General features: G+C 43.3%; 1 protein-coding gene across 2 annotated transcripts in view; it reads right to left on the reverse strand.

Annotated features, from left to right (window-relative positions):
* Positions 1 to 23,499, reverse strand: part of LOC148363595 (plasma membrane calcium-transporting ATPase 1-like) — a 139,352-nt gene that overhangs the window by 4,689 nt on the left and 111,164 nt on the right. Inside the window, exons 17-21 of one of the 2 annotated variants that reach the window (XM_088337534.1) lie at positions 20,265 to 20,478; positions 18,214 to 18,425; positions 11,662 to 11,769; positions 7,394 to 7,576; positions 1,992 to 2,199 (exon numbers count right to left, since the gene is read on the reverse strand). In XM_088337534.1, the coding sequence (XP_088193660.1) occupies positions 1,992 to 2,199; positions 7,394 to 7,576; positions 11,662 to 11,769; positions 18,214 to 18,425; positions 20,265 to 20,478 (925 nt within the window). The remainder of the gene's footprint in view (positions 1 to 1,991; positions 2,200 to 7,393; positions 7,577 to 11,661; positions 11,770 to 18,213; positions 18,426 to 20,264; positions 20,479 to 23,499) is intronic. The other variant, XM_088337535.1, reaches the window with a different exon arrangement.

The raw sequence follows: 23,499 nt of genomic DNA on the forward strand, positions 1-23,499 counted from the left end.
TTGCCTCCAGCTTCGCCTGTGACGTCAAGTGTAACATAGGCTATAAAGGGGTCTATATGAGCAAACCATTACACAAAATATAAACATACGAGTTCATGTCAATTGCCCCGAAATGGCGTATAAAGAACTACAACAACAAGCTCTACACAGCACCAACATGCTTATGTATTTGACTTGCAGCTAAGACTTAGAAATATTTCAAATTGACACGCAAACTTTTTTAACCTAAGGCTGGAAGCTAACGTGTCTGACATGCTATTATTTTACCATGCCTAAACATCAACACAACACACCATATTCTGTTGGAAGAGCAAACAGAGAACATTTTTGTTTTTCTGTTCTCTCAACCTTCAAAGGCAAAGGGTGAACAAAAGCAAAATGGATGGATAATGAAGAAGTGAAATAGGAAAGGGGGCATGGTTACAAGAAAAACAAAACTAAAAGCAGGAAGCATTATAACATGCAAACACGCGCCAAGTCACGTAACCGGCAGGCTGTCTGCACGCCTCTTCTTTCTGTTCAGTCAATCAACGCCACCATGATATTCTTTGGGAGGGATCACATCTCATTCTGTTGTCATTTAGTGCTGTTTTTTTGGCCCCAAGAAAGTTAGCGATGAAGGGAAGGGGAAAATAGCGACAATGACGATCGAGTCGAAAAAGGAAATGATTACGAAATCCAAAAATGTACGAGTGTGCACTGCTTAAAGGTACAGTGAATGGTTTAGAATTAGTTTTTTAACCTTTAATACAGGTATATTAAATTGTATGATATACACATTTCAATAATGATAATTTTTTAGGAAACATGTTTCGTTTATATTTTGGGTAAGAATGTCATTTAACAAGTAGTATGTGGTGTAGTATTCATTTTTAGCTTATATGCAAGGCTACATACGGTAATGGTATCGGCATTTTATATCAGTATTAGTGACTTTGGAAGTATTGAGTCCTGTCTTGGTCCCCTCCCAAGAAAAGGTATTGGACATAACTCCTCAATTTCAGGGTTTATACGTGATTTTCATGGCCAAATTCAAGCACTTTTCTGTTAGAGACAATTTTCAATTTCGCCAGTACCATTAAAAGAAGAAATCTGGGGTGAATCTTGTATTTTGCAGATCCACAAATATATATGTGATTTACAGATGCGATTTCTTGCGTGTGCATTTATTTATCCAGACATGATTTTTAAATCTTGTAAATCACAAATCAATTTGTGGATCTGAATAATACGCATGTAAATATTATGAGACAGATCTGATCCCATATAGTTGTTGGGTAAAATGAGGGTAACATGTAACTTATATTTTAAGTGGCAGGAAGTTCCTCCCATGACATTATACCACTGGGAAACAAGACCCTAATTCTTTGGATAGCCCAAAATAACTTTGCATAGTTGATACATAACCCTTCCACTAGTACATATTTTATTGTGCCCTGTTAAGTTGTAATGACCTGTAGGGGGATGACGCTTCATAGGACAATGCCTTACAAACTAAATAAGCTGCTGTTAATCACGGGGGAAGAAGAAATGCAACGGCAAGGCAAAGCCACCAGAGAGCAGTGTTGGCGTCATTTTTAAGCAGACTTGTGAAACATGGCAATAATTTCAAGCATTTAGAAGCACTTCTCCCAAAATTCAAGCATTTATTTGACCTAGAAAATAGAACATTAAAATTAAAGCATTTTCAAGGATTTCAAGTAGCCGTACGAACTTAAAAATTGAGCAGCTTTTTGTCCTCTTTTTGTATTGTGCGTGGTATTAATCATTCTAAATGAAAAAAAAACATTCAATGACACAATATTTCACAAATGCCTTGGCCTATTTTTCGGATCCTGAAGTATTTTAAGGCACTGATGTCTTAAGTGCGAGTAAGCAGTTGTCATGACTGCCTGGAATGACGTACAGGCAACCTGTCAGCGGTGTCATGCAGTAAAGAGAAAAAGGAAAAGAGTCCAGCTTGACTTTAGCCGTAGCGTTAACCGACTCACTGCCTGCAGCGGAGGAGGAAGACGCGGCGGGGGCGGCAGCCCCCCCGGCCGAGTTTCCGAGAGAGGAGGAGGCGCTAAGGCCTAAGTGAGTGGGACTAGAGAGCGTTTTGGCGGCGGCGTCGTTGTGCTGGCTGACCACCGAGGGCTGCCGGCGCAAGGCACCGGGCACCGCCGCCTGGCCCGTCTGGAAGGTGTACACCACGTCCATCTGAAGAAAGCCAAGGAGGAAAAAAAGCAGGGAGGGAGAAGGACGCCAGAAAAGAGAAGATGGTTACGGGAGGGACAAGGTTAGACAAAGCTGGAAGAAGAAATTTGAACAGCACACGCACCCACGCACGCGCAAGACGGAAAGTAAAGTCATCAAGGTTGATCTGTAAGAATTATGTTGACAACATGCAAAAGAAGCTTCTCTTGTTTGATACTACCATACAGTAATCCTTTGCTGTATCGCGGTTCACTTTTCTCCGTTTCAATACTTTGTTGATTTTCAGACAAAACACAGTAAATGCGATCACGGGGGCAGGTCGTAGAGGGCTGTGTGTGTTGGTTGGTGTGAATGTGATTGGCCGGTGTATGCTTTCACTCAAATAATCTGTGAAGCAACTTGTTTCATTGAAAATGAATTCATTATTTAAATCGGACTCTGAGGAAACTCGCAAGCGCTCGAAGAAATAAAAGAATTAATGATGGAGTCCGGGAAAAAAAAGAGGCGTCCCCAGGAGAAGAATTAAAAGTGGGACCGCAAATCTGGCCAACTGCTGCAGCCACATAACAAGCCACCCCTGTCGACCCTTAATCTCACCAATGCCAAATCCATTACCCATAAAACAGAGGACGGTTGTATTTCAATTATCACAAAAACCTAGCTCAACCCAAGTATCCCTGATGCTACTGTGCAGATAGTTGGCCTTTCTACATCGCTTTCTGACACTCGAGGGAGAACCCTTCCAATGTTCTTGTACTATTTTATAAAGACAACAAGGACCTATCATTAATTCAACTGCAATTTGGTGTGAAGTGTTTTTGTTTGGAGGTGTATAGTTGTTATTTTGTTACAGTCATATATAAGATATGTTACTGATATCCAGTGTTGGGAATATGAAAAACGCAGTTACGTAATCGCAGTATTTTTTTTCCAGTAAATGGGTTTTCTAAGTACGGTAATTACTTTTTTTGCCTGTATTGTTCGTGACAGTCAAAAGTGGCACTTTACTTTGGCTGCAGAACACCAACGTCAGGGTGCCCTCGCCAATAAGAGTTCATTATTTCTTTTTTAACTTTCGTTATGAAGACATAATAAACAAAATAAATAATTGGAATGTTATTTTGTGAAATGTATTTGTTTTGAAAATTGTGTGGACTGGACCACTATTTTCATGAGCTTGAAGTGCTATCTATTGCTATTCAAAGGCACGTAGGTACTGTACCGACATCGATTGAGGTATCAATAAGTAAATGGATGGGGTGGAACCTGCACTGCATGTGGGATCGGTTAATTTAATGGATGCAAGTGTGTGTGCTCGGGATACATGTGAGTGGCAAAGGATAGTTAAGAATGACTGATTTTGACACATGTGATGCGGAGGGGGTAAACCAGCATATGCTGTCGGGCCTCTTTGCTGATGAATGGTTGCATGGGCCAGAAACTCAACCCATGGTTGTGCTGTGGGCTTAATGTTCGGTGTCCGGTTGGGAAGACAGAAGGGGAATGAATGTTTGATGAATGTGAGAATGTTCTTGACTCTTGCCACCTCCCACTAGGGTAAAATGGCTTCAGTATATAGTTAGATAACTTTGTATAAAGCGGTGAAATGGATGGACTTGTCAAAGATTCCTAATCTTGTCGGTCGTTGACTGTATGTAAAATTGTCAATCTCCGATGACGAAAACGACGTCTGACAAGACTTTTTGAGAAAGGAGGACAGCATGAGAGGAAAGTGTGTTATCATTCATTGAGACAATAAAAGACAGGGAAGAGGAAGGAAGGTGCTTCAAAATGGAAAGAAGACACGGAAGAGTGAACAAAGCGACTGTCGGCTCTTGGACCAGATGGAAAAGGCACCAACCAATGAGCGAGCGAGCCACTGACTGATAAGCTGGAGAGAGCGAGCCGCAGCTTGTAACAATTATGCTGTCGCTAGGATTAAGAGGAAGACAGGAAGAGGAGCGTGAAGAGATAAGAGCTAATTGGCTAGGAAACTTTTTGTCGCCTTTTTTTCAGAACAGGGTAGCTCTACCACTTCTCTCAACAGGCAGTGTCCATTGGGTTTGCATTGGCAAAACTCTGCTATGAATATATCTATTGTCCTGCATTCTAGATAGGTTTGCATGATATTTTAACTCTGAGTCATATGTACTCATGAAAAGAGCCATATATGGCTCGCAAGCCATAGGTTCCCGACCCCTGCTTTAAAGCTTAGAGCAGAGGTCGGGACCTTTTTGACCCAAAATAAAAAATATTAAAAAAATGCATTTCAGGTGAATTGGCCGGTCCAAATTGTCCCTAGGTGTGAATGAGCGAATGAGTTGTCTGTCCCTGTGTGCCCTGCGATTGGCTGGCAACCAGTTCAGGGTGTCCCCTGCCCACTGCCCGAAGATGACTGGGATGGGCTCCAGCCCCCCCGCGACCCTAATGAGGATAAGCGGTACGGCTAATGAGATGAGATGAAAAAAAATATTTTTGTGAGAGCCACACCATCAACAAAACCGCCAAACGCACACTCCAGATTCTTCAGCACATTTTGTTTCACTGTGTGATGTTTGATAATTTGATAAAATCTTTCAAATAATAATATGCGTATAAATATACCACTTAAAATTTGTCTCTATTCCGTAATTACTTCAGAGTATTGAGGCTCATTTTGAATGTAATTTTTGTCCCAAATAAAGGTTTCAAAACAAGGTGCAAGCAAAGTTCATTTGTAAAAATGTCACAAAATACTGCAAGTAATCAGGATATCGTCATTTACTTTTGGCGCAGACTATACCGAGGAGAGAGAGAAGGGAGTGCCTTGCTCTGTGTGCAGAGATCTGCCAGCCTCTACCATTCACCCAATATTATTTATCAACATTTTGTTTTGTGGGTTTTCATCATAAAGTATTTCAACAGTGAACATACATTGTTAAATGAGCTTCCATTTAAAGGGTTTCTTAACGACCTACTGCCAAAACAGGGTATGTTGGTATGACACCCTGACTGTAAACTGTAGTTGATCATGTGCCCTATAATACTGGACTAAACAAAAAATCTAACTTGTGTTAAATCGGCTCCCATGTACTATATTCAGGAGAAAATCACTTGAAATGGTCAAAAAAAAAATTAATCTCCGGGCCATATGTACTCATGAAAAGAGCCATAGGTTCCAGACCCCTGGTTTAGAGGTTCTATATAATGGCCTGCCTTTTAACATATGTCTGAATGTGTGGGTCTCCATGCTGGCTGTTGCTTCTTGCGGGTTTGCGCACCAGAGAGTTTGCATTGGGGGATGTTAGTGCACAGGCTAATGAAGCCCATAGGGACTAAATGGGACACATCTTAACGCTCAGTGAGTGTTAATCAATCCTATAGGAGTACGTGCACTCACACATACGCCCACACTCACAAAAACACACAAACCAAGACTACTGAATAAAAACTTCCAATAAGATTGTGTGGCCGGAGCGCGGCAGCAGAGTGTATAATCAAGAGAACATCTGTTGAACACAAAGCCATATGCAGACTTTTCTTGTACTAGCATACCCCAATATACAGTCAAGCGCGCATACACACTTAACTAAATTCCTTGACCTCTCCTCTCTAGTAATACCGCATTCTTGGGGTCTTTTTTCAGCCCCTTATAAATAAGACGAGTGTATTTTTAAAAACAATTCTGTGTTAGATTTCTGTGTTGATCAAGGCCATCCAGATTTCTATGAGACAAAATGTAGATGGCTTTTACTTACAAGAAAAGTAAGAGAATACTGTATTTATATGTGTATAATGCGCACTGCTAATCTTTTATTAACAATTGACTTTTTTCCCGTTCCAAATTCGCCGCCGGATGCAATGGGAAACGAACCAGAGTCGCCACCAATCCTACCAACTGCTTTACCAGTGCCATAATTTACATACAAAAAGATAGTAGATATAATTTTACTATCACAATATTTTTAGTCATGGTACCAGAGACGAAAATTTATTTGTGCATTTCACATCTTACAATGACAATAAATTATATAGTATTATGACAAATGTGGGCAGCACGGCGGCGCAGTGGTTAGCGCGTGTGCGGCACAGTTCTGAGGTCGTGGGAACCTCCTGAGTGGGTTCAAATCCAGCTCCCGGCCTTACTGTGCGGAGTTTGTGTGTTCTCCCCATGCTTGCGTGGGTTTCCTCCGGGCACTCCGGTTTCCTCCCACATTCCAAAAACATGCATTTCAGGTGAATTGGCAGGTCCAAATTGTCCCTAGGTGTGACTGAGCGAGTGAGATGTCTGTCCCCGTGTGCTCTGCGATTGGCTGGCAACCAGTCCAGGGTGTCCCCTGCCCACTGCACGATGATTGCTGGGATGGGCTCCAGCATCCTTGCGACCCTACTGAGGATAGGCGGTGCAGCTGATGAGATGAGATGACAAATGTATTGTTGCGTAGAATATAATAGTGGAATCTAAACTATTTTATAAATCTGGATTTTTGTTTGTATGTGACTTATATGTTCCGAACAGTTGCACCAATTTTCGTTATGTTTTGTTTACTTTGGGCATCTGCAAGTGTCTTCATCAAGGTTTCATGCATGCACCCCCAATACCAACAAAATCAATTGACATCTGCTTTTGTGGGGTCTCCAAAGCCCTCTGGCAGCCAAATTGGGTACGACAGCTTCCGACCATTCCAAGCAGCCGAATCTAATCTTCTATCAGCCTTGTAACCATTTGCGTGTATAATTCATTGTCATTGTAACATGTGAAAATAACAAAAAAAAAAATAAAAAAATTTGACATTGGTTTCTGGTACAGTGACTAAAAATAACGTGAGAATGACATAAGACCTAATACCTTTTCGTCTGTTATTCATTAACCCCGGTATGTCCAGCGCATTCGGTGCTCCACTGTCAAGACTCAGGTTCCCAGAGCATCCAATATTTTGCGGTCAGCAAAATCTTCAAAGTTATCAATTGATAAAACCTTGTGTATAACACCCCCCGAATTTTGAGGTCTTTTTGAGTAAAACATTTGTGCGAGACTTGAAAAAATGCGGTAGTTATATATTATATATATAATTATTTAATGTAATAGTTTATTTTATGCCAATGGATGCTAATAAAATATTAGGAAGCATTTAATTGGGGAAGTTTTGACAAGAAAGTTTGTCAGCTTCATCAGTAAAGAGGTGCAGTCCCAATAATTTTGTTGCGTGTGTTGTACCTGTGTCTGGATGCGGTTTAGGCCGCGGAACCAGAGGATCTGTCCGCGCCGGAGCTCCATTTCTGCGTGGTCTATCTCGTCAGCATCAGCCTCCATCTCTTCTTCATGGATCTCTTCCTTGGTGGTGCCGTGACCTGCCTCCTTCAGGAACTTCAGGCGATGCGTGGGAACCGACGAGATCAGCTGAGGTACCACAAAAACACTCGGTGACATTTAATAAAATACTACAAGTCGCTGTTTTATTATAGTTTGGCCTGGGGTGTGACTCTGTGGGACTTATGTGAAATTATTAACATATTGTAATATCATTGAGTTTTAAATATTTCTTATCAGTGCTGTATATCACTTCACATGTTATTTTTACAATAAACCGCAAAAGGGAACCCTAGGCCTGTGTTGATCATTTCAACCTTGACCGCGTAAAAGTGGAAGAAGCCGGTGCATCGTCACCCTCCGGGACCTATAGGGGATTGTTCACTGGTAAAAGTGACGCAGAGGATTCAGATTTGATTGGATTTAGTGATTTGGAGTAAAGATGATAATTAATTAAGCATGTTCTTTATGCTAGAGTTATCTGAAAAACCTCGTTACTGACAACCGTGTTCAAGGTATGCACGTACGTGTAATGTTTTTCTATCTATCTATCTACCCTGGTCATATCCCTTGAGAGGCGTGACCCACATCAAGACATACACATACACTAAAATAAAAAAAATAAAAAAGGAAAAAAGTTGCAGGAAACACCCAAAAAATTGGACCATGGTCAACCCAAATACCCAAACACCCAAACAAATTAAGCACCTCGGCAACCAAGTTGGCAATGTTAGCTTACCGTGTTTTATTTCATCTCGAATTGCCATTCAAGATGGCATGTATGTTTTTGGTGTTGAATTTTAATCAAATAAATTTACCCCAAAAATGCGACTGATTCATGCTGTTTCCTTCTTAATGATGCACTTTTGGGCTGGTGCAACTTATATTGCGTACACCTATAGTCCGGAAAATACGGTAATACAGTGGTAGAAAACTGCCCATGCACTTCTGTCTTAAATAGGACGAATCAGGGGTAGGCAAACTATGCCCGTCAGGCTTTTGAATCTGGCCTGCCATACAAAATCTTAAAATATAACGATAATATGTATGAAAAAGTAAATAAAGTACTACTAATGAAGTGTTTCGGTGTTGGTCTTGTCCCCAGTGTCCCTTTGTGAGTCTTCCCCACGAAAATATAATTTTCATGGAGCTCAATTTTTTTGTACCGATTATTATCTATTATGTAAATTTACCATTTATCATTTACCATTATTATTTATTATGTATATATTTGTCAAGATATTTATCCAATTTCATTAAAAAAACTAATTTTCGATTTATACAATATCATTAAAACTTTATGTTTAGTTTCTTTGCGAGTGTTTCAAAACCAAATTAATAAAAGGTTCTATTTACAGAAAAGAAATGACATAGAACGTACATTTAAATGTCCGAATTTATATATTTTTTATATTTGCATATCATCGCTGCTACTGCAAATAGACCTATCTCCATGTTTTTTGTCATTTTTTATTTTTCCCATGAAAGGAATGTTTCCATTGGAAAAAGAAAAAAAAGTGGCAAAAAATTGAGACAATATGAGGAATATTGGATCATATCGTCAAGGTATTGGATCAAGACTCAGTAGCAACAGATACAAAAAAAGTCACTCAAAATGTTGGTTAAAGCCCCAGTGTATATTTGACAACTAGATGGCACTGTGTTGTCTGGTGTGAGTGAGTGCCATTGCTACAGTGCGGCTGCTGGATGCCGGCCAAACATAGCTGTGACAGTTGAATCCCCTATTCAACTGTGTAAAAGAAATACAAATTTCTTGACGTGTCATTTTATATACAGAATAATATTGTTATAAAATTTCATGTACTTTTGCCTAATATTCAAATAAATGTTTTTTTTACTAAAGGATTTTTTTAATACCACTAGGAGGCACTAAATATTACACACTGTCTCTTTAAATGCACATATTTGGCAATGATAATGTATAAATATACTAGCAACTAAAAAGTGGTTAGTTTGGTAAACATTAATATGTTCACTACAAAAAGTGTATTTTTAGGACCATGGCTTTCAATCCTTTATCAATATATTCTGAGAATAAATGCGTCTGTATGCATTTCAAAACTCTTAAGACAAATGCCATAAAACCAATGTGTCAAACATACGGCCCGTGGCCCGACTATGGACCCCTTGGATGATTTTATCTGGCCTGCGATGAACTCGTACATACACTTCTAATCAGTGCTAACTTCGCAGTCGCTCAAACAGTGACTGTAGCCTTCGACCAGGAAAAGATGTCATCAGGTGGTGTCCAACTGTCACTGGGCGTTTCGACCCTAAACCACAACGCCCTCGAGTGTGCGGGCCGGCAGTGATGGCCGGTCACTGCCCATCTTCTCCTGGTCCGCAGCGAAACTCCTCTCTCCTACTCCAGAGCCCGCAAGAGGCTTTTTTCATGGCTTCCACTCTATGGGCAGCTGCCTTCCTCTCCCTTCCACTTATTCCCAGAACTGTTAATGTGTCCCATACAGACTGTGCTGGGAAGCCCCTGCACCCGACCTCCACTGGGAATAGCCAGGTCTGCCATCCCTTGTCCCAGCACAGTTGGACCAGTTCTTGATCTTTGGCGTTTTTCCTTTCATGGGCTTCGCTGCATCCATCTTCCCACGGTACAGTTAGCTAAATAAGGATGACTTTTGGGCCTCTTCTGACCAAATCACAATGTCTGGGCTCAAGAAAGTTTGGACTACCTAGGGAAAGTGTAATTTCCTTCGCAGGTCTACCCTCATCTGCCATGATGGTGCTGTTTGCAGGAGGCTCTTCTTACTCTTCTTGGCGGATGCTGTTTTCTCCCCTTCCCTGAAGAACGCGAGCGGTATCTGCCCTGGCTATGAGCAGTCTGGCATCCTGCCTGTATGTGCGCCAGTGTCCCTCTCCCACCACATAGCCTGCACTGTGGGTCCTCCCTCAACCCCCTGACTCCCGACTGTGGACCCCTTGGATGATTTTATCTGGCCGGCAATGAATGTCTTAGTATGTAAAAAAAAGAAGCAAGTCTCTTGGTCAAGGGTCTTTAACGTGGTCCCCCCTAAGGACAGCTGAGGTGCCCGCGGACCTATTCTGAGAATGAACCCCAGTGTTGGGTCTTTTGTCAGAAATCAACTTGGAAAAAAACTGAAAGACCTGTTCAAAACAATTAGGCTCACGTTGACAATAATATGTCAAATAAAGTATCAATCACTTCTGCACCGTTATACATTGAAGTTCAAATAAACATGTGCATTAACCAGTCTTTTTCCTGAACTTGGCAATCAAAGCCACAAATACATTAACATGAATATAATGTATGCATTCTAGCAGCTGTAAACCAACATTAAACAGTGACTAAGAAGAGTGGGTTGACTACAAAATTATATTTTAATGGTTGACGGAGTCAATTTAACCCTACTTCTAAAAATGATCCTGGTAATAACATAGTAATAACGTTATAAGTGGTTATTTCACAAATGTATATTAAACCCTTTGTGCTGGTAAGTAACAAAAAGTAGCTCTCGGATTTAAAAAGGTTCAAAGATCCCTGCTCAAAGTCATTTCTAACAAAAATTATTTGTTTAAAAACAAATGAAAACCAAAATTCTTTCTTCGGCTGCTGAAATGCACTGTTGAGTTTGTATAGCGTGGTAAGTTAGTTCAGATGTAAAGTGAGCCAAGTTTGACATCCATGCCATAAAGCATGTCCAGGAAACATACCAGCGTATTTTTATATTCTGGATTTCACTTCTTGTGAAATTGAAACAGGATCCCCATGACAAAGTAGGATTAACAATAGACCCTTTTGTGATATTTTTCTTTCCGTTAGTGAAGGTTTTATATAGCCTACGCAGTCTGATATGCGGGCTGTATTGACGAAATGCCTCCCACACTTTGTCAGTCAGCATCTTTTGTGCATTTGTCCTTCGCGTGAACCCAGCAGGCTGCTTCTGCTTCTTGCCTCCTGTGCATTCGTACGCCGGCTACCGTGTTTGCACGGATTCACAGAGGGAGGCGCAGGCCCGGTTCAACTGCAGCATCCAACCCCCAAATCCCTCCTCGGGCGTCACTTTCATGTAGCGAGCGCTCATTACCATGGCGATGGTGGTAGTCGCGATGGCAACAGTTTGGTCACTAATGCCGCGACTTGTGCGTGTTTGCGGGTAAGGTGGTGGCGGTGCGCTCACCTGCCCCCACAGCAGTTCGCCCACGCCGATAAAGACGCACCACAGCCATTGGTCAATGGTCAGCGCCGTGCAGGAGAAGGGCTTCCCGCCGAACTGGACAATGATGATCTGCGCAGAAAAACAAGGCGGCAGAAAGTCAAACCTCACACAAATGCAAACAGCTTCTGCAAGCCAAGTCTATATATAAGAAATGTTCCCAAATGTAATAAATATGCAACTATCATTTTTGTTTTAATATGGTAAAAATATATGGCAAGTTAGCCAAAGTGGTGACATGAAACAACAAATCTTGATTACAGTTATCCCTCGCCGTATTGCGGTTTACTTTTCGCAGTTTTGATACATGCCGGATTTTCATCGTGCATTGTGTTCTGCAGAAAACACAGCAAATGCTATCAGAGGGGCAGGTCAAATGCCAATTATTATATACACTACCTTTCAAAAGTTTGGGGTCGCTTGGAAATGTCCTTATTTTTTTTAAGTAAAAGAACTGCTTTTTAAATGTATTTAACATGACAATAATCAGAAATACTCAATATAAACATTGTTAACCTGGTAAATTATTATTTTAGCTGCAATTGCCGGTTTTAATGCAATCTGTACATAAGTGTGTATCAGCCCATTTTCAACAAGCAGCACTCCAGTGTTCTAATAGTACATTGTGTTTTCTAAGATTGTGTCAGCCAGAAGGCTAATGGATGATTAGAAAATCCTTGTGCCATGATGTTAGCTCAGCTAAAACCAGTCTAGCTATTAAGACAAGCTGGCCTTCGTTTGAGCTAGTCGAGTATCTGTAACATCAGATTTGCGGGTGTGATTATGCCAGAAAAAGACATATTTCATGTAAGAAGGCTATTCCATGCAAGAGATTGCCAAAAAACTGAAGATCTCCTACAATGGTGTGTACTACTCCTTTTAGAACAGAACACAAAGGCCTGGACCAGAGATCACAAGTACATCAGTGTCAATCTCTACAGTGAAGAGGGGAATTAGAGATGCTGGCCTTCAAAACAGAGTAGCAAAGAAAAAGCCATATCTGGGATCGGCCAACAAAGGGGAAATATTAATGTGGGCAAAAGAACACAGACATTTGACAACTCATTTTATAAATAAAGCACCAAATTGTCTGGGTGATCCCAAATTTTTTAACGGTATTGTACACTCAAACAAAAAACAACAACAACAAATTTGCACTGTTCAGATTAAACATGCAAAAAAATAAATCAAAATTAGATTTAAAAAAAAGAATTGTAAAAATAACGTAATTGTATTTTTATTTTTAAAGTATGCCGTACTATATTGGCCATTTTACCTACACAAATTTAATAATAAAAAAATTAAAAACTGATCTCCTGAAGTACCTTGTTTTTAAGATCGACCGAACGTATGCATGTTTCGGTATCCGAAATTTGCATCTGAATAAAATCTGCTTTCTTATACGTTCAGTTTTCCAGAATCAAAGCCATTGACGCCACCACTAAAAGTTTGCGTGGTTTATGAAACCCTTGCTACCCCCCTGTATTAAATTGACAAATGGTTTAGTTCGTTAATTCATTGGTTGCAGCTACTAGGGCTTGGCTTGTTTTCGCCAATGCGCATTGTTTAGAGCTATAGTTACAGTACACTATTTCAATTTCCAGCAAAAAAGAGGAGGGAAAAAGAGGGCCAGGGCTCCCACTTACATTAGAAGAAGCGAAATATCGCAAAATATGAAAATGGTGGTAAAAGTGCAGATTTGGTGTGGGAATACAAGCAAAGCATGTCCACAACCACCACCGTCTTAAGACAAAAAGAGACCTCCTCAAGTCTGCGACAGTAGCGACGGAGGTAGAGCGATCGTTTTAGGATTAAGGGATCCCAGTTCGAATCCCGGCTTGTCCGTGTTACATGTCGAAGTGTCCTTGGGTAAGACACTGAACCCCCCAATACCCCCAATAAGCAGGTTAGCGCCTTACATGGCTGCACAGATCACGGCCGCTATTGGGAAATGTGAAGCACAATGTAAAGCGCTTTGGGAAGTCATTGACTTGAAAAGCGCTATATAAATGCAGATCATTTAATTTCATCACTGTTTTATGGGTACACAATCACGCATCAGCTGCACTCAGACGATGAACCAGAGGAGCCGTTTTCGATGTCAGGAATTAACCCCTCAACATTTCTGTAAAATTTGCCTAAAATGCCAATCCAAGACGTACCCAAAGTAAATTGAATGCCGTTTTTGAACCATTTGGAGAATATGGATGGTTTTGGTCTCTCCTGAAAGGTTCCAAAGTGAAATAATCATTGCAAGTGCCACTGACATCAAGTAATCAGAGTTGGAACACGCAGAATTAGGTTTTTATTCTCCCCTGAATTTTGTTTTTTGCTATTAAATGCCTGCAGATGAGTGTAGCTTGGGCATCTTAGCTAGAGAACAGGTGACACTATAGCTTGATCACAATATGAAAAGCTAAACATTGTATTTTACACATTTTTCTAAGGGTAGGTTTAGCTGTTTCCAAAAGTGTCCATTTGGACAACACCACTTTACAACACTAAAACTGATTTTGCTTTGACCATTTTTTTTAGATATTGTGAAAGAGTTGTAAATACTTGACTCCTCTTTCCAAAGTCAATTAATGATTTTGCACACTTGCACGAGATGGACGCGTGTAGAAATGGATCCCACGTTCCATTTACGCATGTTCATTTTTGGCCCTGATATGAATACACCTCGGAAAATGTCATAAAGTTATGTTTCAAATTGCATTAACTACAATCAACATTCAAATCCGTTACCACTGGCTGAAGATATTCTGAGCTACATTTTATCATCTTGATTAGTTGTTTTTTGCTCTTTTGTGAACTGTTCTTGGCTGAATAAAAACTTGTACTGTACAGTAACACCCATCCATCCATTGTCTTCCGCTTATCCGAGGTCGGGTCGCGGGGGCAGCAGCGTTAAAAGGGAAGCCCAGACGTCCCTATCCCCAGCCACTTCCTCCAGCTCATCCGACGGGACACCGAGGCGTTCCCAAGCCAGCCGAGAGACATAGTCTCTCTAACGTGTCCTGGGCCGCCCCCGGGGCCTCCTGCCGGTGGGACATGCCCGGAACACCTCCCGAGGGAGGCGTCCAGAAGGCATCCTTATTAGATGCACGAGCCATCTCAACTGGCTCCTCTCAACGCGGAGGAGCAGTGGCTCTACACCGAGTTCCTCCCGGATGACTGAGCTTCTCACCCTATCTCTAAGGGAGAACCCAGCCACCCTGCGGAGGAAACTCATTTCAGCCACTTGTATCCGGGATCGAGTTCTTTCGGTCATGACCCAAAGTTCATGACCATAGGTGAGGGTAGGAACATAGATCGACTGGTAGATCGAGAGCTTTGCCTTTCGGCTCAGCTCCCTCTTCACCACGACAGACCGGTACAGGGTCCGAATGACGGCAGACGCTGCACCGACCCGTCTGTCGATCTCCCGTTCCATCCTACCCTCACTCGTGAACAAGACCCCAAGATACTTGAACTCCTCCACTTGGGGCAAGACCTCCTCCCCGACCCGGAGGGAGCATACCACCCTTTTCCGACTGAGAACCATGGCCTCGGACTTGGAGGTGCTGATCCCCATCCCGGCCGCTTCACACTCGGCTGCGAACCGCTCCAGCGAGAGCTGAAGATCACGGCCTGAGGAAGCCAACAGCACCACGTCATCTGCAAAAAGCAGTGACGCAATGCTGAGGCCCCCAAACCGGACTCCATCCCCGCCAAGGCTGCGCCTAGAAATTCTGTCCATAAAAGTTATGAACAGAATCGGTGACAAAGGGCAGCCCTGGCGGAGCCCAACCCTCACCGGGTACGAATCCGACTTAGTGCCGGCAATGCGGACCAGACTCTGGCACCGGGCATACAGGGACCGCACAGCCCGGATAAGACTGTGCGGTACCCCATACTCCCGAAACACCCCCCACAGGGCCTCCCGAGGAACACGGTCGAATGCCTTCTCCAAGTCCACAAAACACATGTAGACCGGACAGGCAAACTCCCATGCACCCTCAAAGACCCTGAAGAGTGTATAGAGCTGGTCCAGTGTTCCACGGCCAGGACGAAAACCACACTGTTCCTCCTGAATCCGAGATTCGACTTCCTGGCGGACCCTCCTCTCCAGTACCCCTGAATAGACCTTACCAGGGAGGCTGAGAAGTGTGATTCCCCTGTAGTTGGAACACACTCTCCGGTCCCCCTTCTTAAAGACGGGAACCACCACCCCAGTCTGCCAGTCCAGAGGCACTGTCCCCGATGTCCACGCGATGTTGCAGAGGCGCGTCAACCATGACACGCCCACATCATCCAGAGCCTTTATGAAGTCCGGGCGGATCTCATCGACCCCCGGGGCCCTGCCACCGAGGAGTTTTTTGACAACCTCGGTGACTTCAACCCCAGTGATACGAGAGCCCAACCCAGAGTCCTCAGGCTCTGCTTCCCCAGAGGAAGACGTGCCGGTGGCATTGAGGAGGTCTTCGAAGTACTCCGCCCACCGATTCACAACGTCCCGGGTCGAGGTCAGCAGCGCCCCATCGGCACTATACACAGTGTCGATGGCACACCGCTTCCCCCCCCTAAGACGTCGGATGGTGGACCAGAATTTCCTCGAAGCCGTTCGGAAGTCGGCTTCCATGGCCTCGCCAAACTCCTCCCATGCCCGAGTTTTTGCCTCGGCAACCGCCAAAGCCGCATTCCGCTTGGCCAGCCGATACCTGCCAGCTGCTTCCAGAGTCCCACAGGCCAGGAAGGCCCGATAAGACTCCTTCTTCAGCTTAACGGCATCCCTCACCGACGGTGACCACCAACGGGTCTGAGGGTTGCCGCCGCGGCAGGCACCGACTACCTTGCGGCCACAGCTCCGATCAGCCGCCTTGACAATGGAGGCGCGGAACATGGTCCACTTGGACTCAATGTCCCCCGCCTCCCTCGGGACATGGGCGAAGTTCTGCCGGAGGTGTGAATTGAAACTTCTTCTGACAGGAGATTCTGCCAGCCGTTCCCAACAGACCCTCACAACACGCTTGAGTCTGCCGGGTCGGGCCGGCATCTTCCCCCACCATCGAAGCCAACTCACCACCAGGTGGTGATCAGTTGACAGCTCCGCCCCTCTCTTCACCCGAGTGTCCAGAACATGCGGCCACAGGTCTGACGAAACAATGACAAAGTCGATCATCGAACTACGGCCTAGGGTGTCCTGGTGCCAAGTGCACATATGGACACCCTTATGTCTGAACATGGTGTTCATTATGGATATACCGTGACGAGCACAGAAGTCCAATAACGAAACACCACTCGGGTTCAGGTCAGGGGGGCCGTTCTTCCCAATCACGCCCCTCCAGGTCTCACTGTCATTGCCCACGTGAGCGTTGAAGTCTCCCAGCAGTACGAGGGAGTCCCCAGGGGGCGCGCTCTCAAGCACACCCTCTAAGGACCCCAAGAAGGGTGGGTACTCCGAACTGCTATTTGGTGCATAAGCACAAACAACAGTCAGGACCCGTCCCCCCACCCGAAGGCGGAGGGAGGCTACCCTCTCGTCTACCGGGGTGAACCCCAACGTACAGGCGCCGAGCCGTGGAGCAATTAATATGCCCACACCGGCTCTGCGCCTCTCACCACGGGCAACTCCAGAGTGGAAGAGAGTCCAACCCCTCTCGAGAGGACTGGTACCAGAGCCCAAGCCGTGCGTAGAGGTGAGTCCGACTATATCTAGTCGGAATTTCTCAACCTCACGCACCAACTCGGGCTCCTTCCCTGCCAGAGAGGTAACGTTCCATGTCCCAAAAGCCAGTTTCTGTAGCGCCAAGGACCCCTCCCTTGGCTGCTACCCAGCTCTCTGCGCACCCGACCCCTTTGGCCCCTCCTACAGGTGGTGAGCCCATGGGAAGAGGGTCCCACGTCGTCCCTTCGGGCTGTGCCCGGCCGGCCCCCGTGGGTAAGGGTCCGGCCACCAGGCGCTCGCCAGCGGACCCCACCTCCAGGCCTGGCTCCAGAAAGGGGCCCCAGTAACCCGCGTCCGGGCGAGGGAAATCGAGGACCAAAGTTTTGTCTCATCATTAGGGGTCTTCTGATATGCGTTTTGTCTGGCCACTCACCTAGGACCTGTTTGCCATGGGTGACCCTACCAGGGGCTTAAAGCCCCCGACAACATAGCTCCTAGGATCATTGGGACACACAAACTCCTCCACCACGATAAGGTAGCAGATCAAGGAGGAGGTACAGTAACACCATCTTATGTTTTTCTTTAGCCTTATTTCTTGTTTTTTATACTATGTGCTATATTTATGAACGTTGACTGAACATTAGTGTACCTACACTTAATTTAGTTTTGCTGCATTTGATGACCTTGGAACGGATTAGTTCCATTTCAATGGGAAAACGTGTTTGATACACAACGATTTCATTAAACAACGTTACTGCTGGAACCAATTAAATTTATTAACTGAGGTACCACTGTATAAAATATATAATATTTTTCTAAGGTGATCTAAATTGTGGCCCAGGACCTTTAATAGTTCATTGAGAGCTCACCTGCAGGGCGAAGGTTCCGAGGACAACGCTGCAGAAGATGGGGTTGCGGTAGACGCCCTCGAAGACGTTGCGCTCCCCGTGAATCTTGCGGGCGTTGATTTCGTTGAAAAGCTGCATCATGACGAAGACGTTGAAGACGATTGTGTAATGCTCCGACGGAGGAGAGTGCAGTGGGGCATTGCGACCGCTGTCCATGTCAAAAATCTTCTCGCCTAGACAAATTGTGACGACAGTTTGCGCCGACTGATTAACAGTGAAAACATCGTGTGACTCATTTGGGGTTTTTGTTGTTGCTGCTAAATCTTATTGCGCCATTGTTACGATTCACTATTCTTTTTCATTGAACTATTATTATAACTTTAGCAGAGTTGGGGAGTAACGGAATACACGTAACGGCATCACTTTATCAGGGTACCAAATAAAATTTAATTGTATTCCATTACAGTTACAGAAAAATAGATGTCATCAAATGACAGGTGCATTCATTTAAAATAAGGATTAGTATGCAGTATTACAATTCTATTTATTACCATATTTCATTTACCAAATTCACCGATAAACGAATTGTGTCATATTTTCAATCAGTGTCACAAGAGTCCGAGAGAGATTAGGTTTACACACACACACGCGGGAGCTACGTGCACAAGCCAAATCGGTTGCGCAGAATGTACAGAAGGACTAACTGCATGTTTGTCAGAGTCTCTTGCAGGTAAAAGCACTTTTGTTCTTGTCTTTATTTTATTTCTTCTTCAATATAGCACTCACTTCGTTGATTTTGTGTGAGCCTGCCCTGCGGTTTTGGGGAAGCTGCTAATGTGTGCTCATTGGCAATATTCAGCAAAGTTGCTCCACGGTGATGCGTTCAGTGACATTTAATACATTTGAATGATTATCTTCTTTTTGTATTTTGCAGTTAATCATTCCTAAAAAAACACGATTTGATCGATGTATTGTTATGTCGTGAGGATAATTAACTTAGCCTGGTAAATGTTAATTGCATATTAGTATCTTTATTCATATTTGTTTTTTTCTTGGATTAGCATATTTGGTACTGGAGTAATCCAAACGTAAACCAGTCACATTAGTTCAATATTATAGTCTTCGGATTACGTTACTGGTTACGTTTTTCAACAGGTAACTAGTAACTGCATCGGATTACATTTTTAAAGTAACCCTCCTGACCCTTTAATTTAGGCACTAAGCACTGTTGTAAAAAAAAAAAAAATTCACCTATTTATCTTGTCTTATCTTTTCTTTCCATTTACCCTGGAGTGCCATGTCCAATTTTGTTGCATACACTGTTGATATCAACGACAATAAAGATAATTCAAATCAGTAAATGTTCACTTTGACAATACGTTTCTAGGCAGACAGACTTGATTTTTGGGGGATAAAATTATTTGAATTATTTGGGGGATTGCCACCATTATTGACAGTTGTACAATAATCTGCAAGCGTAAAAGCCTGACCACAAAATATTCTTTAGGGTTAGGAAAGCACCAAAGCCTACATTATATGTATTAAGGCAGGAGTGTCAAACATATAGCCTCCGGGCCAGTTCAGCCTACTGATTTCATCCAGCCCACAAGACCATAGTGAGAGAAGCACAAGAGAAAAGTTACCCGCATCACATCAAATGACTTGCAGTTTTAAATATGTCCAAACATGTTGTTTGACACCCATGTATTAGAAGTAAGATTGGGCCTAAATAAAATCCAACCCGACCCGGGCTCGCGGATATTTACGATCAGCTCGGGCCTGACCAGTTAACTTTGGATTTTTTTTTTATAGAAAATTTCACATAATATTTGTGTGTATTTGGAAGAGGAGTGGTGAGTGGCTCTAACCCCAATTTAACGATTGACATTTTAAGTCCGACCCGTATTTCGGGCCAGGCTTAAGTTTAGGATCTTACCTTTACCCTGTATTAGGGTATCAGTACTGAAAATATGAATCCTTCCTAAAATTCTTAGAAGATTACCCAAAAAAGTTAAAAAAAAGCTACTTGGTTTTTACATTTTGTCTGCTTTTTTACTCGCGATCCTACTAACCGGCGAAGAGCAACGTGAAGATGATGACGAGCTGGTAGACGGCATGTCCAAGGATGTTCTTCATCATGGTACGCGAGATAAGCGGCTTGTTTCGTCCGTAGGGTTTGCGCAGAAGCAGCGACTCAGTGGGCGGCTCGGTGGCCAACGCCAACGATGCCAACGTGTCCATGATCAGGTTCACCCAAAGCATCTGCACTGCCTTCAGTGGTGAATCCTAAACGACAACAAAAATCAAAAGTTACAAATAGAAATGCTGTTCTACGAGTCCCGAATGAGCTCTGGAGCGTCTGGTAACCCGGAATCCTAGAGATTTCTTAGAAAATGAAACTGTAGTGACACCGCAACATACAAACATTCTATTGTCACACAGGAGTCACAGGATATGTTCCCTCTGAGCTCCAAGCGTGCGCGATTGCGCACCTTCCAGACATTCTCAGCGCACAAGAAAATCTATCCCGCGCATAAAAAAATAGTGCTTATAATTGCAAAACTAATTTACTAGCAAATTAGGCCTGAAATAGAGTGCATGCAGATCACTTTGTAAAAAAATACACCCAAACAAGTTAAGCACCTAGACATCCAAGTTGGTCATGCTTTCAACCCTCCGGACAAAACGGGACACAAGAAAGCGGCCATGTCATTCGGGTCAGGGTGACACAACACACTCTTCTGTTCAACAGCAGAGCCCGACAGCTTTCACTAGTTTACCTCTGCCGCATCATACAGGTGCCCTGCCCATCCTAGCAACCAACTAAACAAATTCACAAAATAGTTGTATCATATAACGAAAGAAACTTTTTTAAAAACTGATAATGCATGAGAAGCACTGCTATAGCGAGTCGAGAAGGCCCAATTTGTTGGTTATAAAAAGCACGTTCCTCTGCCTTTTGGGGCCTGACCGCAGTCGGTCCACAGTGTTTTATTACCATGATGGCTTTTAGAGAGACATGACATTTAAAAAGATGTATTTAATGTAAGGTCCATCAAGCTGTCTTACGTGTGTGTATTGCTCAGACCGCAAGTTATAGACTCACAGGCAGACAAAGGAAGAAAACGGGTGGGGCAACTGTTCAGCCAATTAGAATGTAGAACACAAAGGACGATGAAAATCCACGAGGTAGCGCAGCCGCAAAAAGTAAACCGTAATACAGCAAGGGATTATTGACAGTGTCTGAAACTCATGACAATTAAGGGCTATATAAATAAATTTGACTTGACTAAAAGAAAAAACATACAGCGAAGGCGAGTTTTTGAAACAGTGTTTTGTCGATTTGATTGGAACTCTGGCTCCAGATAATAAAAAACTCAAAAGATTCCATGACTGATCTACAGCTGTCAGAAAACACAGTTGAAACCAGAATATCAGACATAAACAAAGCGCTTGAATCTGATCTACACAAAGACCTGAACACGTGTACTTATTTTAGTGTCGCATTGGACGAGTCATGCGACATACAGGACACGCCACAGTTGGCAATATTTGTGCGGATGGTTTTTGAGGACTGCGTGGTTAAAGAAGAGCTTCTCAATATTGTGCCCTTAAAAGACAGAACTGGCGGCATTGATGTAAAAGAAGCAATGACTGAAGTATTCAAAAAAGCGAACTTGTCTTTAGAAAAACTCAAAAGCCACGGACGGCGCGCCATCGATGATTGGTTCAGTGAACGGTCTTATGGGCCTATGCAAGAGCAATGACACATTCCCTGAATTTGGGAATTACCATTGCATCATCCCCCAGGAGCAACGTGTGTCCAAAACACTGAATTTAGACCACGTCATGAAACCTGTGATGGAGATTGTGAACTACATCCGTACGCACTCTTAATCACCGGCATTTCAAAAATCTCATCGCTGAACTTGACGCAGACTTGCCTGGTGACCTGCCTCTGCACTGCACTGTGAGATGGCGCTCAAGAGGTAAAGTGGTTTTGTGCTTTATGGCAATTGTTTACCCCTTGATTTCAGACCCCAACTGGCTTATGGATTTGGCTTTTTTAGTGGACATGCTTTCACACTTGGATAAACTAAACCTGGATCCATAGGGGAAATTAAAAACTCTTCCTGATCTGGCACATAGTGTATTTGCTTTTATCAACAAGTTGAAGCTTGCACATTCAAAACGGCAACTTATCCCACTTTCCTTCTTTGCGTAGCGCACAGCAGAAGGCTGCCATTAAAATGAATACAGTACAGTATGTGACACTGATTGTGATTCTGCACGGGAACTTTACTTCGCGGTTTGAGGACCTGCAACAGAAACGACCACAGGTCACTTTCCTCATTGACCCTTTTAATGCAGAGACTGACTGCCTGAAATCCCAACTGGAGTTGTTTGAGATACGCGAAGATCACAGACTGAAATCGCTTTTGAAAGAAGGCCCTGTTACTGTTCCAACTGAAAAATACCCATGTTTAAAAAACATGGGCAAAAAAAACAAATATCCCAACTTGAGACATGTGGAAGCCACTGAATGAGTTTAACAGTGTTCTGAAGTCAAGACGTTTGTTAAAAAGTTGTACAGTCAGACCTTGTGTTTTTGTAGTCATTTTTGTTGCGTTTTGCAGTGTTTTTGACAGATACAGCATGGACAATTATAGGAATTTATAGCGTCAACTTTCAATTTTTGATCTGCAATATAACTGAAATTGGGCAGCACGGCGGCGCAGTGGTTAGCGGGTCTGTGGCACAGTTCTGAGATCATGAGATCGAACCTCCTGTGTGGAATTTGCATGTTCTTTCCATCCTTGTGTGGGTTTCCTCCGGACATTCCGGTTTCCTCCCACATTCCAAAAACATGCATGTTAGGTTGATTGGTCGGTCCAAATTGTCCCTAGGTGTGAATGAGCGAGTGAGTTGTCTGGCAACCAGTTCAGGGTGTCCCCTGCCTACTCCCCAAGGACAGCTGAGATGGGCTCCAGCACCCCCGCGACCCTACTGAGGATAAGCGGTGCAGATAATGGATGGATGGATGGACAACTGAAGATTGAAATGTTGAAAAACGTTTTACAAATAAATGTAATGGCGTTGAACGTGAGAGTACGCCACTATTCATACTCAGTAGATTCACATGAAGAGAACTACTCAACAATGTGTATGATTGTAAGCAGATCAAATGCATCTAATCAAATTCCATACTTCTCCAGAGTTGGAATCTTTTCAAGTTAAGGAGATTTACATGTTGTCTTGGCCGCATTTTGTTTGTAAGAACTGCCAACTTTCAAGTTGAAGGCTTCT

Source organism: Urocampus carinirostris, chromosome 6 (assembly GCF_059441175.1).
Source record: "Urocampus carinirostris isolate Australia breed hairy pipefish chromosome 6, RoL_Ucar_1.0, whole genome shotgun sequence".
Classification (NCBI taxonomy): Eukaryota; Metazoa; Chordata; class Actinopteri; order Syngnathiformes; family Syngnathidae; genus Urocampus; species Urocampus carinirostris.